This window comes from Buceros rhinoceros, unplaced genomic scaffold (genome assembly GCF_000710305.1).
Source record: "Buceros rhinoceros silvestris isolate BGI_N320 unplaced genomic scaffold, ASM71030v1 scaffold7311, whole genome shotgun sequence".
Taxonomy (NCBI): domain Eukaryota; kingdom Metazoa; phylum Chordata; class Aves; order Bucerotiformes; family Bucerotidae; genus Buceros; species Buceros rhinoceros.
The window spans coordinates 25,176-43,798 of NW_010393587.1; the positions used below are offsets into that span (position 1 = coordinate 25,176).

The following is an 18,623-nucleotide window of genomic DNA, read 5'->3' on the forward strand; positions in this document are numbered from 1 at the left end:
CAGGTGTTTCAATTACGCACCCCCCCCCCCCAAAAAAAAACCCCAAAACCCAGAAAAAACCCCAACCAACCAAAATAAACACTTCGCTCTTTGCCACGTGATCAGTGCAGTTTTTCATTTCTGATGGACCACATTCATGGGTACTGGGGAAACTTAATGTTCATCATACTGAAATCATTTGCAGGCCCTGAAAGAATTAAGAACAGGCGTCATGTAAAGAGCTGAATTATATCAAAACCAATCTGGACTCGCTGTGGGGTCGTTGACGTGCATACAATGCCCAGTGTTCCAACACATGGTCTGGTGCTGTTAAGAGATTTGTTTTTCTTGTATTTATCTCCTTAGGCCAAGTGTAGACTGTTAAAGCTTGGAGCCCCTGAGCCAATAGAAGGAATAATTTTTATTCTCGGAGACTTTGGATTAAGTGGGTTGGCACGTGTGTTTTGTGGTACAGAGTGGTCACACACTGGGCTTCAGGCACACCACCTGCAAACTCTTTTTGTGTTGACTTCATTAATATTCTGTTAATACAGCCAAGGCACGCAGCGCTCAGATGCTTGAGCATGTTGCTGACCTCAAGGATGTGAATTTCCCCTTTAGTTTAACAGTACATGTGACTTTGTACCTGGTTGAGCCATCAGGTATTTTCCTGTTTTACTAAATTCAGTCAGTGTGGATGCAGCGAATGGAATCTGCTGTGGGTGAGAGGATCTGTCTCAAAGAAAAATTACTGATTAGCAAGAAATGTTTGGGGTTAACTGGCAGCATTTAAAGCAGTCACCGTATCAGACTGCTGTGTCATCTACAATATGCTGGCACACTGATCTAATCTGGGATGTCTTCTGATTGCATCTGTGCAGCCTTGAACTGAAGTTGGCACCTATCAGCTGCCTGTGCAGCAGCTGGGGTCGTGTTCGGTGTGGTCAAGGACTACTTTTAAACCCATCAGAGGTGTCGGTTTTGTCTCTCAATAGGTTCTCAGCATGGTGATCAATGCAGCTTACAAGCCAGGGAGTGTTTTACGAGAACTGCAGCTAGTGGAAGACCCTCAGTGGAATTTCCAAGAGGAAACACTTAAAGCAAAGTAAGTCTTCAGTGTGTGCTCTTCTATTTGGGAGGCTTCAAAAATGGAACTGACTGGAGAGAAAAAAAATAACAAAAGGTTTTTTTTCTACTTGAGAGTTTTACGTTTTAATTATTGTTTTGCTTCATTGAATTATTTGACTCATTTTATAGCAACTTAAGAAATGAAATATTCACCTGAATGGTTAATTTTTATTGTCTTTCTCCAAACCTTTCCAGATTTTGATGAAAAATGCCACGTTTATTCAGTGAACTCCTGAGTTTTATGATAAGCTGTTCCTATAAGCTTGACTGTTACTGAATTCACTCAATTCCTGGCTTTCTAAACGTGGGAGTATTGCTGATCTTAATATGGAGCCTGTCACTCTAATGCAGGAAAACCTGGTTAGCATGAACAGCACCAAAAAAGGTGCAAAAAAATATCAGGGACACATCTTTAAGCAGGAAAGTAATTAGAGCAAAATGCTCACAGATCTGAGATTCGGGTCAAGATTTGATGCCTGTCTATCTTCAATTCTCATCTAACAACACTGAAGGAAACCTGATACCTAGAAAATACTTAAGCTCCCCTTCCAGCTTTAAAATTTACCCTTTCATGCCTTTTATGTAATAGGCACAACACTTAAGAGGTGTTTCAACAGCCATTGTCTCTCTGAAAGAGGGGAATCTCACCTAAGCTCTCTCCAGAGTCCCTCCAGAAGGCAAATTCTTCCCACCCTAAGACGGATGTCAACAAATGGTTCTTTGAAGTCATCTCTCGCCAGTGACTGACTTGGTCACCTTGGCTTTCTGACTAGTGAAGTTAAACGCAGTGAATCTCCCCTTTGGTACTGAACTCTGTTACTCTTTTTCAAATAAAAGCAATTTTCTCTTGGTTATTTGAAGTGATTGGCTGACAAATGCAGCACTATTGATTGCTATTGTGTTTGATCTCTGGCCATGCAGATATTGCAGAAAGTTCATGTGTGTTCTGGCTGAGGGAGAGAATTGAGAACCTTTTATTCTGTGTACTCGGAAACTGCTTTTCTAGAAGATTGCAAATAGAAAAGAAAAGCGACTGGAAAATCCTTTTTTTTAATTTGCTTCTCTCTCCCGTGTGGCAAGTCATGTTTTTGTGTATCTATCTCAGTTGAAGTTTTGTGGATGGAAATCTGAAAGTCATCCTTGCACATGCAGATTTTCATTAAAAATGAGTCATCATCTATGTCCTGGTTTTCATCGATTCCGGGTTCCCACACCTTGTACTAGCAAACATCAGATGAAGTCCTCCTGCAGGTACTTAGCTGTTGTGAAATCCAGCTGTAGTGCCCCATCTTAATACCCCACCCTGCAAAGAATTGCCCTTATGGGCAGTTTTCCCATTGGCAGTGTCCAAAACCGGACTTTGTTGGGATTTCTTACTTGAGTGGGCGGATCTGCCATGTGCAAAAGCAGCAGCCTCTAGTTCTTCAGGCTGCTGCAGTCTTTATTCTAATGGAGGAGAACATTTAACTGTCCATCAAGTGCAGGGATGTCTTGTCCTTGATAGCCATCTTCATCCACAGCCCAACTGACAGTCTGATGACTTGGGGTGTGCTTATACCAGGAAGACCAACTCAGTCGTGAGTACGTGGGCCACCAGAGATTGTCCCTCATCTGTATCGCATCAGCCACTTACCCTCCCTCCCTGTTCCCTGATGTGCTAATCATATGGCAATAAGCACCTCCATGTCTGTGACTTCCCCCGTGATGCTTCTACCCATTTGTTCCTGCGTCTGTTTTCCCCTCCCATCTATTTAGCAGGGCGGCCATCCTGCTGGGTTACACCTTCTACCTGCGTGGCCTGCCCGATGAAAATATGCCACTGCTTTCCAGCCACGAGGTTTTGTATTTTATGTTGGCTGTGTACATGTTCCTGTATGGTGGCTGCTCCAGGAGGCAGCAGCCTCAGCTCTTCAGTGAGTCAAGCAGCATCTTTCAACTTTGTCAAGCCACCGAACGAATCATTGCAGGCTCAGAGGTGGGACAGCAAGTTTTGGAGTGATTTCTCAGCATAACAATGTGTTCTCATTCAGTGTGGCATTGTCCTCTGGCTGCTGAGGAGACAGAGCTCATGGGGCTGGGCAGCATCTTGTGGCTGTAGCTCTTTGGCTTCTGGGGCTGAAGCTCCCTTCACAGAGTGGTGCTCTGTGGTCACACCAGCTTGCTGTGGGTAGTTTGAGTACTTTTAAGAGCAGGTGACAGAGGGTTGACATGCCCTAAGACTGTGTGGCTAACCTAGGACCTCCTTCTTTTTTCCTTCCTGAGCTTGCTTGATTTACTTCATCAAAAGCATAACAGGCTTTTAATTGCATTTGGATGTGTGGAAGCAGAAAAGAAAACATGCTCATGAAATCAGATACCCTGGGATGCGCAAATGGCATGTGACATGTGTACATCAGATATGGCAGTCAGTAGTGCTCTGGAATCTTAAACAGAGACCTGTAATGAGCAAACGCCCGTCTACAGCAACTCCCAGCTACGCAGGCTCTCGATGGTGTCTTGCTGCTAATGATGACAGCTCTACAGCTAGCTGGAGTGTCTGTGCTGTAATGTGACATGTCGTGTCACCGCCTTCCTTCTGATGTAAACTGACAACCCCTTGGATCTTGACAATGTTGGTGTTTGTTTGCAGCAGGGTAGAGCAAAGGGGAGAGAGGAGGGTGGTGGGGAGAAGGCTGCTTTTCCCACTGGCCCAAATGCCAAATCACGCACTGCCAGGAATGCGTTATCTCAGTCCTAGGACAACCTGCACTTAGTTTATTCTGCTGTCATGAGAGACCAGCACAGAATCAATTACGCTAGCCTTGCAAAGAAGATAAACAATTTAGATTGTCCAAAGAGATGTGTCTGTGGTGCGTGATGGCAGTCGCTTCCCATCAGTGCTGCCGGCTCTCTGTGAAAATAGTCAAACCTGATTTATTGGTGGTGATGAGTTAGAAATGTCAGGCCTGATCCTCTGGGTTCCCGTGAGGGCCAGCCAAAGCTGTGGGCGTTCAACCCTTATAGTTTTGATGTTTCCGTGCCTATTTCTAGATAAGGCTTCCCAATTTTACATAAAATGCCTGAGGGACTTTATACTTTTTAAGAGTTCTCATTTCCAAGGCTGTAATGGACCCATTTGGGCTTAGCCGGTTTTGCAGGGCTTTGGACATAAACAGTACCAGTGTGTGCAGAGAGTTACCTCCTGTGTCTTGTATGAAGCCCAGTTAATCAGAATAAGAAAGATGAGTATTCCTGGACTCCATCATGAAATGAATTTTTGAGAGCTGCTCAAATCCAGTAGCTGAACTCCAGGAATATTTACTCCCATCACAGACACCATTGCTTATTTATGAGGCTGCATTTCAAAGAAAGTCTTTTCACTCTGGGCGCTTCAGAAGACTGCCTTTCCCTTGTGAGAGGTGACGGTGAGGTGTTCGAACTCTTCTTTGCCCAGCCTTGGCTAGCAAGGGTTGCGCTCAGGCCTCCCAGGTTCCTGTTACTGTTTGAGGGAATGAAGCGCTACCCACAGTAAATGGAAAAGAAGTGGAGACAGTGTAAGTAAACTGGAAGGGCATGGAACCAGATGGGATGCAGCCAGCTGTGCTGGAGAGAACTGGTCAATGTCATCACAAGGCCGCTCACTGTCATCTTTGAAATTTGGTGATGATCAGAGAAGTTTCCTGATGTCTGGGAAAAGGCAAACATCACACCCCTCCTCAAAGAAGGGCAAGAAAGACAATCCAGGTAACTACAGGCTGTCAGCTTAACAGTCCTGGGAGGGTTATTAGGCACACCCTCCTGGAAGCCGTTTCCAAGAACATGCAGGACCAATAGGTGACTGTCAAAAACCAGCACGGATTTATGAAGGGCGAGTTGTGCCTGATGGGATGAGATAACTTGTTTGGTCGTTGAGGGGAGAACAGTGGAAGTTAGTTATGTTGATTTTGGCACATTCTGCTGTAATGTCCATGTAGCCAAGCTGTGGAGATGTGGCTTGAATGTGTGTGTGATGAGTGGAAAGCTAACTGGATAGCTGAACCCAACTGGTTGCAATAAATGATACGAGGTCCAGGTGGCAGCTGGTTATTAATGGTGCTCCTCCAAGGTCAGTACAAAGTTACAGCTCATGTTATCCGGTTCGTCTTCCACGTAAGTTCTGCACATACTTTTTGAGCACTGCAAAGGTCAGTTAGTGTGATCAGGTGGCCTTGTGTGCTAAATATTGGAGGCAGAAGTCATTAGGACCAGTGGAATGACTTAAACCCATTCTTTCCATAATCAGGAGGAGACTTAATGAGGTGTGTCCTTACAACCAGAGCAATTCTGGGGCCCTTTCTGAATCCTGTCTTCAAGAATACAAAATGTCTCTGGATGACTAAATAGCTTTGGAGGAAGATAACTTCTCAGTTTGGCAGACTTTAAGCTAGTAAAACAAATTGGAAATTTTTTGCAAAAGAATAGATAGAAGGTTTTGGTCCCCCAAAAGGAAATTGATGCTTTTAGCCACTGAGTCCTTCAGACTGGTCTCAAGAATCGTCAGAACTGTTTGCTGTATCTTTATGATGAGACTTTTGAAAATGAGGGTAGTCTTGATGTTCTTGCTGTTTCAAGTGTCTTCAGCACAAGACTTTTTGTGTCATTACACAGTGGCTCTGTAACCGGAGCTTTTAGAAGGCATTTTGTTCTCCTGAACCTCTGATCTATTTTATCACCAAAGGCAGCTTCAACAGGAGAATGGTATTGGCAGCAAAGTGCTAATAGCTTAGTATTGTTCATGGATCAGCAAAGATCCCGAGTATATTTTTTGTGGAAATAGTTTCAGCCATAAGGGTGAGAGAATGGGGAGAGGGAAGGAAGATTTCTTCAGCTTTAGCTAAAAAATATTTTTAAAAGAGCAGCAATTTCTAAGAAACCTGAAAATATTGTGCTGTTTTCTTCATCCCCAGTACTGCCGTGCTGTGCGTGCAGGTTACTTACTGCTTACAAGCAGTTGGGAAAGTGGGAGTCCCAGTATGAGAACATCAATAGGACTACCAGTAGTTGGCAGGTTTTTTGAGCAATGCTAATGGGAAAAGGTTTTCTGACTATATCCAGAGGAGCTCTTTCCACATGGCTACCCTGGACCGGCTCCGATTACCTTTGGTGGTATTTGTGTTAAAAATCTTTAGTGAGGAATATGGAAAATATTATTAGAACATGGTTTATAGTTGAAAGAGGTGCTGCCAAGACCCAAATAACATAAAAAATGTTACTGCGGCCAGTACTAGCACCTTGTGTTATTGAGACTGATGGCTGCAGTCATGTCGATCGCTGTTTTGCCACCCATCCTGTTAATTACCGTGTGCGTTGCATTCAAACCGGACTGAAATCAGCCAGTTGTTCATTTTCCTAGTTTCATCTTTTTATTTCACCAGGCACTTCAATACAATGAGTCCTTTCTGGGCAGCCAGACACAATAGGAACCACACAGTTACAAAAAGTCAGCCATCCTTGAATAATACCCATCAGGCAGCTTTTTAGCTTATAGGAGAGAAGATCAAGAGGCAGTTTGATTACAGTGCGTTTGCAGGGAAACAAAACCAGATGCAGTCTCCTCATCCTCATGGTGAAAGTCAGAACAAGGACAAATAAATGTAAGTTAAATCCAGACACATCCAGACATAAAATGAGGCGTAGGCTCATGAGGTGCTCCCGCTGCCAGGAGTCTTCCAGGGCAGAGACCCTCGAGGGGAGACTGGTGCTTTTCTGGTGAAAAAGTGATGCTTTAGTCCAGCCAAAGTCGTTGGGGTTCAGGCGAAGGTAACAATGAAATTCTGCAGCCTGTCACAGGAGTCAGACTTCCTGACCTAATGATCTAGGCTGTCATTAAACTTAATGGCTCCTGGAGAAGTAATAAGGGTAGGAGTCTTTTCAAACACAAGGAAAAGAAATATAAAACTTTTATAAGTAGATATATTTAAATGCCTGTGGGTTTTTTTCTTTTGATATTAGTAGTTCTTGCCAAATCCTCTTTAGCCAGCCTACCTGTGCAACTATTTCACAGGGAAGCTGGGACAACAGTGCTGTGTACCTGGAAGTCACACTTTTCCCACTTTACATTACCTGTACAGGTCTGTTGGGGTGTGTGAGGAGTTGGCCAATTAGATCATTCAGTCATTCATTCATTCTTCCATTCATTTGGATGAATGAATCCAGGATTGTCTCCATGACCTGGGGTCCTTGGTTGGGCACCAAATGGCGTATCAGAGCCTGGTGCCTTGCAGAACCGCTCATTTAGGTTGTGGAAGAGTTTTGTGTTGCGGTGAGAGTTTGGATCAAGTCTTTTGTGACATGAGGAGGGTTGGACTGGGCAGTTCTCAGGCCCTAGTTTCATTTGAACACTTTATGTACCACAATTTCGAAGCCTTTTCCCATAGCCCAGCTTTTGTAGAAAGAGCTTTTGGGAGGAAAAGCAGCAAAAGGTGGTTTCTCAGTTGCTTTGTACAACTCAGTAAAACCTTCAGAGAGGGAATAGGGTCTGGGCATATGCTGCATATTTTAACTCTCTGGCCACATCTCTTTGTGTCACCTTCTCCTCCTCTTCCTCTTCCGTATCTGTCAGCAGCTGATTCCTTGCTAGGAAACTGTGGGCCGTAATACACCCACAAATGCTTTGTCTCATTTTTCCTGATGACTGTATCTTCGTCTTTCATTGCCTCCCACCCAGTAATCCTTCTTTCACTCTCTCTCCCTCTTTTTCTTTTGTGTATGTTACTTTTCTCTCCTCTAAGCACATTTATAATGCCTTGGCACCGCACGCTCTTGTGATTGTCTCTTGTGTTGCATTCCTCAGGATGCGTAAGAGATGCTTTAAAAACCTTATCTTAGCTTGGTGCTGCTGTTTAATAAATTAGAGGGATAATTGGTTTTTCAGGGTTCACATCTACTATGTATTACATCAGGGATGTAACTGTATCTTTGTTAGCCATTTATCGCTCAGAAACACTTCATATAAAACACTGAAATAAATGTTTTAGTAGCACGTGGATAACAAATTTAAGACAAACCTTTCATTGCAGATTTCTGCTCTACGCATTCCCTATAGGAATCAGTTTTTAGACGCTGTTGCAGCCCTGTTAAGCAACTCAAGAGACTCCTGATTATTTCCTTGGGTTTTGTATTGCCCACGTCTCATAGCAGCAAAGTCATCTGATCCCCATATGGCCAACTGAGATGCTTCTACACACTGTGTGTATCCCAGTAACAACAGTTGGCATGATGAAACTGTGGGCTTGTCAGCTGGAATGTGATATGAGAGCTGCCTTGAGAAAGGTGGCCCTGGAGAGGTCCAGAGGTGTACTGGAGGCTTGTAGAGATAGTCACCAGTGCATCCCAAACACAGGGTGGTGACCAGAAAGCTGTGCCAGGTGTATAAGCTTCTCATGACAGGTCAATATATGAAGAGAAAATACATCTCTCTCCCCAAAACTTTGCATCAGTTCATAGTATGGGCTTGCTGTCCTGTGTGGTATCCTCACCAAGCCTACTGTGATTTTTTTCCATCTCTTCCCGCATCTACAGGTATATCCAGTCTGCACGTATGTTTCTTCCTGAATCATGTCCACACCTCTGATTCATTTCACCCTGCCTTTCCTTCTTCAAGTCCATCCGAAATTAAGCCACTAAAACAAGTAGACCTAGTCTACCTGCCTTCCCAAGAGAGACACTCCCAAAAGTCTTTAAGGAAGGTATCTCCCTAAGAGAGAAGAGTCTGATCTGTGATATCAAAGGACATCGTTTGATTGGTGATGGGGGGTCTTGCTGTACTCTTTTCTAGATACAGGGGGAAGACATACAGGGCGACTGTTAAGATTGTGCGGACGTCGGATCAGGTAGCAGATTTCTGCAGAAGAGTCTGTGCGAAGTTGGAGTGCTGCCCCAACTTGTTCAGTCCTGTGTTGGTGGCCGAAGTCTGCCCCGAGAACTGCTCCATTCATACTAAAACCAAGTACAGTGAGTATTGGCCAAAATGCTTCTTGTTGCTAGCTGGGAATCAGAGCAGTGGGAGACTGTGTGTGAGCCAGTGATGATGATCAGGAGTTGTGTAATATGTTAATGTTGAGTAGGATTAATCTCATCTAAGAGCAGTTATTTAATCCTCACAGGGCCACCATAGGCTCCTTCAGTATTCTGTACAGAGAAGCAGGCATCTCCAGAAAACTGTCCATCTTGTTCCGTCCTAATACATCTGCTTGAAAGTCATTGCTCTTTGGAAGTCTTGTCTCTTCCTCAAACATAAAGTTAATACAAGTAGCACATAAAAGATTTAAACTGCTACATCTGAGACAACGTCGTTAGGTGAGATGAATCCTGTCCTACTCAGTGAGGAGTTTCCTGCATATGCACCAGCTCAGGCCAGTATCACGGTGCTGAGGAGCTGGAAGGAGTTGGGGAACTGTGACTATCTCTGCTCAGGGTGTTGTTTCACATTTAAACATGTTCCTGCCTATTCAGGAAGGCTGAAGTTAGGCATGTGTTCAGCACTTTTTGTTGTCCACGTTATTGTTATTGTTGGCTCTTAAACAGGTCAGGAAAGCGGAAGTGAGTGCTGTCCTTCTTCCATAATGATTACAAGGAACCAATATGATTGATCTTAACCAATTACCTTCTGTTTGTTGATAAAGTAGAAGGAGAAATGGGCTCAGACAGATATTCAAATCATTGAATATGTAGAAGTCTACACCTAAGCTAGACTCCTAGCTCCCACTGGCAGCAAATGGAGAGACGGAGGAGTACACTTAGGGGAGCTCCAGCTGAGGTTGTCTCATCTCAAGGTTGATGGTTGTATGCAGCTAGTCGAATTGGTCCTCAAAACTCCATTGATGTGACAAAAGGCTCAGTTCAGTTACGAGCTTTGACATGGGTGCCAAGTGCCATTGTAGTTGTCCCAGGATACCCTAGCTGAGAGGCAAAGTATCTGTCAGCCCCAGAGGATGCTGCAGAGAATGTCAAAAGGCATCTAGCACAAGCATTTAATGTAAGGTCAGAGAACTCTCATATCCGTACTTTCAACTTGGGCCACAGAATAGTCAATAAAACCCCATTTCTTCGTGCGTTGAACAAACATCCATAACTCAGGAAAGCTCTCCCTCCCCACTCTGCTGAAACCATTAACAACTGAAACTGTGCCTAAGACTGTTAACTCATGCAGAAAGGCACTGGATAAGTTTCGTTCTCTTGGTGGTAGAAGTTTTTAATGGGTATTTTGTTTCATTTCTCTAGCTTATTATTATGGGAAGAGGAAAAAAATCATTAAGCCACCAATTGGGGAAAATAACAACATGAAAAGTGGGCACGTCAAGCCAGCCAGACGCAGGAAAAGGCGGAAATCCATCTTTGTGCAGAAGAAAAGGAGGTCGTCAGCTCTCGATTTGAATGCTGCAGGCTCTGCAGAGGTGCGTGTTGCTCTGGGATGAATCAGCAAAAGCCCATTGGTGCTTTTTTGTCCGCCCATCTGCATCTTCCTTTTGAGGGAAACCTCAGCAATCCTCAACACTTCCATTTTCCATCATGAATCCCTCCTTGCGGCTCTGTTCTTCTAAGGTCAGACTGGTTTTATTGGGACACTTTGGGGACTTTTACCCTGTCCATTCTAGAGTTAACAAATAACAGTTTTGCTCCCACCTTCATAACACTCATTAGCTAACGTGGTGTCTAATACTAGATCTTCGTTTTCACTTGCTTTCTTGTAAGCCTTTAGGCAATGATGAGCTGGTTAAAGATGTTAGATGCTTTGCACAGCATCTAGCAGAGTGAAAGAGGTCTGCAATCTGTGTCTAAGATCTCCCAAGTAATACAATAAATAATAATAACTCATGGAACATTTTGGTTTCAAGGGCTTTTATTTTTTCGTTAACCATTTGTAATATTTCTGGTTCACAAAATTGAGCCATAGAAGTTCCAGATGCTTTAGAATATAAACAAATGGAAGAAGTTCTTTACTGTGAGGGTGGTGAGGCACTGGAACAGGTTGCTGAGAGGCTGTGGATGCCCCATCCCTGGCAGTGATCAAGGCTGGGTTGGACGGGGATTTGAGCAACCTGACCTAGTTGAAGACGTCCCTCCCCATGGCAGGGGGGTTGGAACTAGGTGATCTTTAAGGTCCCTTCTAATGCAAACCGCTCTGTGGTTCTCATATATGGTATCTGAGGCCTCAGTCTTTCCAGTATGCTGTGTCATACCACAGGATCCCAGCTTCAGCCATGATTCATGTCCAAATACAGTGTGAAGCAGACTTGCTTCCGCATGGACCACTACCACGTGGCTTTCCCATGATAGTAATGACAAAGTTCATGCGTGGTTTCCTTTCCTGAGCCGAGTGGCAGTGATTGCTGCTTTGTGCAATGTGAACTAAACAGATTTACTGAAATTCTCTCTGTTTCAGCTGGAGGGGAATATTTTAGTCAGCTTTCAGTTGATTGCATCTTCATGACTTGGTCCTCATTTAGATGTAGTTCTGCTTCATTTCCTTAGATTATACCTGCTTCAAAGGAATTTAAACTCTCATTAAACTTGAATCAACCATTAGCAAAGTTTTTTAGCCTTTCAGCAAATATAACTAACTTTGCCTAAAATTGCTCTTCCATTTAAAACCTGATCATATGGCTTGGGTGCACGCTCACACTTTGATCAGAGCCAAGCTGTCAAAGCCATTTGGGCCACTTATGTATATATAAAGTTCGAAATACACAGTTTCCATCAGTTGGTGTGTGCTTGCAAGCTCTGTGTGACAGAAATCGCAAGAACCTGCTATAATATCCTTTAAAAGGAAATTTGTACTTCACCTTCAGCATTTAGGTGTTGGGCTGAAAGTGGGGAAATCTGGGTGAAATCCTCCGTCCTTGCTTTTACAGAAATGCCAGCTAAGATATCAAGTACAAGTGTGCACGTGTACATCCAGATATTTTTTAAAAGGTACCAACATCTCCTTCTGTTCAATACCAGTGACAATTTGAAGCAAGGTGACCGTTTAAATTCAAGCCTATTTCTGATTTTACTTCATCTCAAGCAACCTGAGTTTCATTTTATCCTTTTCATATTTTCCATTTCCCCTTTTCATGCACATCTACAAGGTTTGAGGTGCAAGCCCAACAGAGGAATGTTTCCTGCCAGATGAGTTATTGCCACTGACCTTTTGTTAGAAACAGAAAAAGGATTTGTCCACCATGTATTTTTTTCTTCCACACTCTGCAACATATCTAAATTGAGGGCTAATCTACTTAGCACTGTAATGAAAATGAGATAAATCAGTTAAAATAAATGTTACCCTGGATCAACATGGGCACAGGTGTGCAGGTTGACCCAGTGCCTTTTGATTTGCTGCTGTATTAATCTCCGAGCCTGGATGCTGTTTCTCCGATGGTCCTTGTGCAGGAGAGCGAAGACGATGAGCCGGATGCAGTGGAGGACGAGACGGGAAGCGAGGAAACCAGCTCAGAGCTCCGGGATGACCAGACCGATACCTCTTCTGCTGAGGTCCCCTCTGCCAGGCCCCGGCGAGCAGTCACCTTGCGGAGCAGCACTGAGTCGGACAGACCTCCTCCCGTGGAGAGAGCCCGACGGAGTCGGAGACCACAGCCCCACGGTGAGGCGGAGAAGTGCACACAAGTCAAGGAAGTGAGTATGTCCACCATCGCTCCAAATCAATAGCAGTATTCTTGTGAAATTAACCTTCCGTGCCAAGCCTTCCTCGTCTGAGGAGGGAATCCCTGCCCCAGTTCGCCACACGAGGTAGTTTTCTTATGAGAGTTTTTTGGTTTTTTTTGTAGGAAATTAAGCAAGAAGAGGAAGAGAAGCTCATCCTGGACAGTAATCCATTGGAGTGGACTGTAACTGATGTCGTGAAGTTTATTAAACTGACCGACTGTGCGCCCCTTGCCAAAATATTTCAGGAGCAGGTAGATGTCTTCATGTAGCTCTTCTTTTTGTGTCTGCGGTGCCTATTCATGTCACAAAAAAAAAAAAAAGAAAAAGCAGCAGTACCACACCTCACCTCACTAGCTGGGCCTGGGTCTGGGTCTGTGACAAAGATTATGATCAGACTTTAGATTCCCTCAGACCAAGCTACAGCACAAATGTTTTCAAGGCATGGACTGGAGTCAGAACCTTGCCATATCCTCGCAGAGACCAGAAGCCCCATAGCCTGAGTTCTTACGAAAAGCAGGAGGTTTAGACCTTTCTTGTTCATGCCAGGCTCCACAGTGCCATCCTGGTGTCACATAGGCAGGCACATAAGCGTAAAAACCAGCAGTGGTTATGTGGTATCTAGCAATCTGTCTCTCCTGGCCACAGGGGTTCCGCCCTGTTTTGAATTATTGGCCTGGAAGGCAGTAAACTGTTGCTTGAACCCCAAACTGGCTGTCTCAGTTTTGTCTCCAGACGCTTTGAGTATGTAGGCAACTATTTCCCATCTACATCCCTCTGAAGATCTGGGAGCCAGGCCCTTGGATGACCTAATTTTAGGAGATGCCAACGTTTGCAGGAGCAGAAGCCAATGCTCTTCATCTCAATTAAATGTGAACGTGTAAAGTTTATATAGAAACAGCTGTTCCTTCGCTAACGAGTAACTGTGGCCGCTGAACGTAAAGGGCAGCACTGAGAAATCTTAATTAGAAAGAAGCAAGTGTGGTTAATTAGGCCACAGCCGGTGGCAGTTGGTGGTATGGCCAGCTGCACAGTGAACTATCTCTGATTCTTCACCATTAATAACTCTGTGCTCAAGTACAGCTGCTTTGACTGGGAGAAGTTGAAGTGTGAGTCTAGAGCAAGGCTGAATCGCTCCATAGCAAGATGCTGTAGCTGCTGCGTTGCAGCATGCTCCGACCATTTGTTAATCAGCCTGGAATATCTCCAGGGCTTGAAAACCAACCCTGTCTCTGCTTTGCCAAGGAGTTTTATAGGGACTTTAAATCAAGCACACATGACTGGAGCTTTTCCTTGTGATACATGAGGAAGCTGTGCTGCAATGGGCCGTGCCGTCAAGCTTCAGTGGAGGAGGAACCTGAGCCATGGACAGTCCTGATCAAAGGAGTGCTTAAGGTGTCCGAATCCTCCTTGTGTTCAATGCTGCCTGATCAGGGCTGTCCTGGGAAGTTTACGTTGCCTGTGAGTCACAGTGCTTTTTCTGCACTTAGACTGATCCTCCCTAATGGGTAAAAAGCAGTTTTGTGGCCACCTTGTCTGCTTCTCAGTTCGTTAAAGAATAAAGAGGACTTGAGCGCTTAATTGAGGATCATAAAGCCAACAGAAATCCTTAATAAAATGTCTTTTGTCTGGGGTGCAAGCTCATGGAGTTTGGTGCATAGATATGACTGAGGGAAGGATGAGACCTCCAGAGGTCCCTTCCAGCCCACGCCATTCTGTGACTCTGGGGCGTTAAGAGATTTCAAGGGCTCCAGGTGGTCCAGGTGCCTCTGCCTTGGTTGTTCAGCAGCTGAGGTGGAACAAGGCAGGTCCCTGGTGGACCAGGAGACGTGGCATGGAGCAAGGCAGGCATAAACCTGTGCTGAGCAAATCAGGGGCCAAAAGAGGTGGGGGAAGGGTCTGACTTGGCAGTGGGACCAGCATCAGTTTCTCCGTTGCGCTCTCTCCTTTGTCTCCCGGTGTGCTCTCTGCAGCCTCCTCCTTGTTTCAGTTCCTCAGTCATAAAATGGGACTAATCAGATCTCCATAGACCTTGCAGAGTTTCTTTAGAAGGTGATCCTGCATTTCCGCAGCTGGGAGGCTTTTCCCAAACTGGGGGCAAGGTGAGAGCCTATGAAGACACACGAGACAACTACTGAAAAAGCATGAGGTATCCCAGAGAAAGGAGACGGGCAGCATCAAAGAGGGAGAAAATGGTAGAGGATAAAATCACCTTTAATATTTGAGGCAAACTTCCCTTTGTGCTTCTCCTGACCAGGTTATGCTTTCCGCGCTCCAGACTCCACAAACAAAACCATTTCCCCTGTCTTTTTCTCCCCCAGGACATCGATGGCCAAGCCCTTCTGTTGCTGACACTGCCCACGGTGCAGGAGTGCATGGAGCTGAAGCTTGGTCCAGCCATCAAACTGTGTCACCAGATTGAGCGAGTAAAAGTTGCTTTCTATGCACAATACGCCAACTGACTGCACTTCTCCATTTCTTCGTTCTCCTTGTTCCCTCTCTTTTTTTAACATTTCAACTTGTTCAAGGGTTTTTTCCCCTATCCGTTGTATTTTCCAAGAACACGTGGAATTGGAAACAGTGGGAATTAATCTGAAGTGAAGAAAAAGAAAACCACAACAGAAAACTAGCAACAAAATGAACTGATTTTTCTGTACTTGTAAAGCACACCAAAAAACTGCTGGCATCTCCTGGTGAGCCTCACCAACCCATTATGCAGCGGTGCAAGGCCAGCACGGATCAGATGGTTTGTCGTTCGCTAAAACAAAGCTACCGATGGCAGACGCGTTCCCAAGGAAAAGGGTCGGACGTTTCCAGATGGTGATGGTTTGTCTAGGCCAATTTCTGGGCGTGAACATTCCTTTTAGCCAACTCTGACACATTTCTTTCATATTGAAATGTAAGTGATCGTTTGTAGCATTACCTGGGGTTTACTGCACATCTGATCTTAGTGATCAAGGGGCTCTTTTTTCTCCCGCCTCTCCAGTCTTACGAAATGAAAAAGTGTTAATACCACTTGTACGCTGTTTGTTACTCCTGAGTGATTTGTGAAGAAGGACTCAACCCACAGTCTCTGTATGGTATCAGACAAAGCCACAGCAAACTGACAGGGGTCCAAGAAGACCTAGACCTAGTACACAGAAACGTGTCCAGAGCCACTCTGGGTGTGTCCAACAAGCTGAACATCTCTGTGATGGGATCCGTACGGTCTGCATTCTTTTACAGGAACATGCATGAAAATTTTCATAGTCAAGCTTGTCCTCTTAAATCCAAGTCACTTTAAGGGCCAAACTTTGAGCTCCACAGGGTGAAGAAAAGAAAAAAAAAAAAAGCTGTTCAGATTTAATGATGAGACTGTTGAGAGAATGTTGATTTCATTTGTACCTTCATGAACCTGGTTGCTGGGTGGGAATAAAGAGCATCACACTCTTCACGTTGCGTACACCACGGTGCTTTAGGTCAGCTGAGGATCCAGCTCAACACAGTCTGTATGAAGCCCTCAGACTGCCCCAGTGCCACCCTGGCTAGTGAAACTGGGGGCTTGCTTCATGCCAAGCAGGGTGAGCACCAGAGAGGACGAAGAAAAGGGTTGGACACCTTGGGTTTGCCTCAGTGTGTTTATTGAAGTAGTTCCCATTTACTTTGCAGGGATTTATGACCCCATTAGTCCCACGTGTTGAACCTGAATTTGCTGTAACTCAGCAGAGGTTGGCGACATCACAGTAATAAAAAATTCTCCCAAAAGCAAGAACCAAACTGGGACCAAGTCTGAATTTTGCCCTAACTTTAAGGTGCAAGTGAGTCTGTCCCTCAAAAAAGAGAATTGGATGGTTCATGCTGAGTTTTAGCCTGATTTCATAGGAAACCACTGACTTCGACAGACTTTTGTTCTCAAACCGACAATAGACCCCCATTCCCTGGCCTCAGGGACCCCAGCTCGGAAATGGTGCACAGCTCTGTTACAATGGTGTGATGCCAAAGCCCACTCAGAGAAGACCTCTTCTAAAAGAAGTAGTATTTCTAAATCTGAAGCCAGTGCTTGTGGCCAGATAACCCCCACCTCAAGCACATACCATATGGTGGCAGCAAACTTGGGTCGGATAATCCTGCTGACCGCCGTGTGCTCAGAAGAACCTACTGACCAACACCAGGCCGTAGCTGCGGTTTTCTCCTTCCTCAGTTTCCTCCTTATATTCTTTGGTTTAAAGGGCAAAAGCCTCATAAATAAATATTCTGAACTACATCTGAACCTGCCCTAGAGGATGTGTTAGGCCAGAAGTATTGGCTCCGATTGCCATGCATCACTGGGGAATTTCTGGTCTGTCTTTCAGTGGGTTTCCGTATTTGCTGCTGAGGAACGTGGTGGGTGCAACCGCTGCAGGCTGGGCCAGATCCTGCCAACTCCTGAGACTTCGTCAGAAATGTTCTTGCATGGGAGATCAGCAGTAATGCATCTGTTCTCAGCTGTTGTCTGGTCTCCTGAAGATCTTGTTGCTCAAGTTTTAATCAACTGAAGGGAAGAGTAGTCACCTCTGCATCAAATGGTTTTCTTTTGTTTCTCAGAAATCCAGGAATAGGGTTCTGTAGTGGTGCAGACACTCTGTTTTAGACTGGATTTACTACTGAGAGTAGCATTGGACTGTGTCCGTGCAACTGGTTTGATAACTGCTCTGGATCCTTCTTAGGGTCCCCTAAAAATGTTGTTTCTTGTTTTGTTTCTGAAGGCAAAAGAATTTTGTCCAGCAAAATGAGAGCACAGCTGAGAAAAACAGTCCTCCGACGGCTGGTGTAACATCAGTCAGCAGGAGACAGCTCCCAAAAGACTGCTGTCAGGAGAACTGGCGTGTGAGGACGTTCCAAGGAAGGGAGCAGAAGGGCTGTTTGCTAAACAGCATCCCAGCACTGATCCTTTACTGACCATGTCCACCTTCTTCTGAGCATCCTTTGCTGCTCTGATGTTCTTGGAGTTTCTGGCCACCGGGATTCATCAGAGACATTTAACATTTCCGGGGACACATTGCAAAAATGTCATTGTTTTCTCCATCAACCTTGTAACTGTAGATATTCCTATGGCAGCTAACTTCTCATGGAGGCATGGTCGAGGAGCAGGCAGCCGTAGACTTTGAGAGCAACCAGCTCTGGTGCTGGCCAAACAGGAGATGGGTGAAGCATTGAGCCCAGCACATGGGAGTCTTTACTGATTGTTCAGGGAAGTTAAATCATATTTAAAACTCACCTATTAAAGGAACAAAAAAAGAGTTTTAATTTTATCTTGCGCCGCGTCTTTTATTTCCTCAGGTTCCTCTCTCCTCACCATTTGTCTTTCAATTTATTGTTCTTCAGTGTTGACTCATTTATCACTCTCTGTCCTTTCGGAGAAGATAATAACCCAAAATCTTTATCTAAAATTACCTTGGGCGATAAATGCTTTATAATTTCTTATAGTCCGTAGGTTGGGGAGAAATAGGAGATTGGGCTACTGTTGTCTGTGGCACTGATTGCCTTGCAGAAAAGCTGGAGCTGCGCTTAGACAATTTCTTAAGCAAATGGGAAATGGACAGTGCGTAGTTCAACTGGACAGTGTGCTTGGATTGTCACTTACAGCTTGAGCAGATCAGAAGCAGCTGCTCACTCCTGCCCGGACTTCATTTCAGTTCTGGAACTGTAGCAAGGCTTTGCAGTGACGTACTTCAAAGGGGATGTTGGAAGCCTGATCTTGCTAGAGTAAAATACGGCTGTACTTTGCAGTGTAGAAGTATAAGCCACTGGAAGGTTTTTTGGATCCAGCCCCAATTACGAGTTAAACTCATAAACACACTGATGACATTTTCTCTCCCCGCCCACCCCCTTACCCC

At 44.8% G+C, this 18,623-nt stretch overlaps 1 protein-coding gene across 1 annotated transcript in view; it reads left to right on the plus strand.

Annotated features, from left to right (window-relative positions):
- Positions 1-15,230, plus strand: part of SFMBT2 (Scm-like with four mbt domains 2) — a gene marked incomplete at its 5' end in the record, with an annotated part of 35,914 nt that extends 20,684 nt beyond the window's left edge. Inside the window, 6 exons of the mRNA XM_010144901.1 lie at positions 975-1,084; positions 8,903-9,078; positions 10,348-10,520; positions 12,499-12,741; positions 12,894-13,022; positions 15,090-15,230. Of these exons, the coding sequence (XP_010143203.1) occupies positions 975-1,084; positions 8,903-9,078; positions 10,348-10,520; positions 12,499-12,741; positions 12,894-13,022; positions 15,090-15,230 (972 nt within the window). The remainder of the gene's footprint in view (positions 1-974; positions 1,085-8,902; positions 9,079-10,347; positions 10,521-12,498; positions 12,742-12,893; positions 13,023-15,089) is intronic.
- Positions 15,231-18,623: the final 3,393 nt, after the last annotated feature.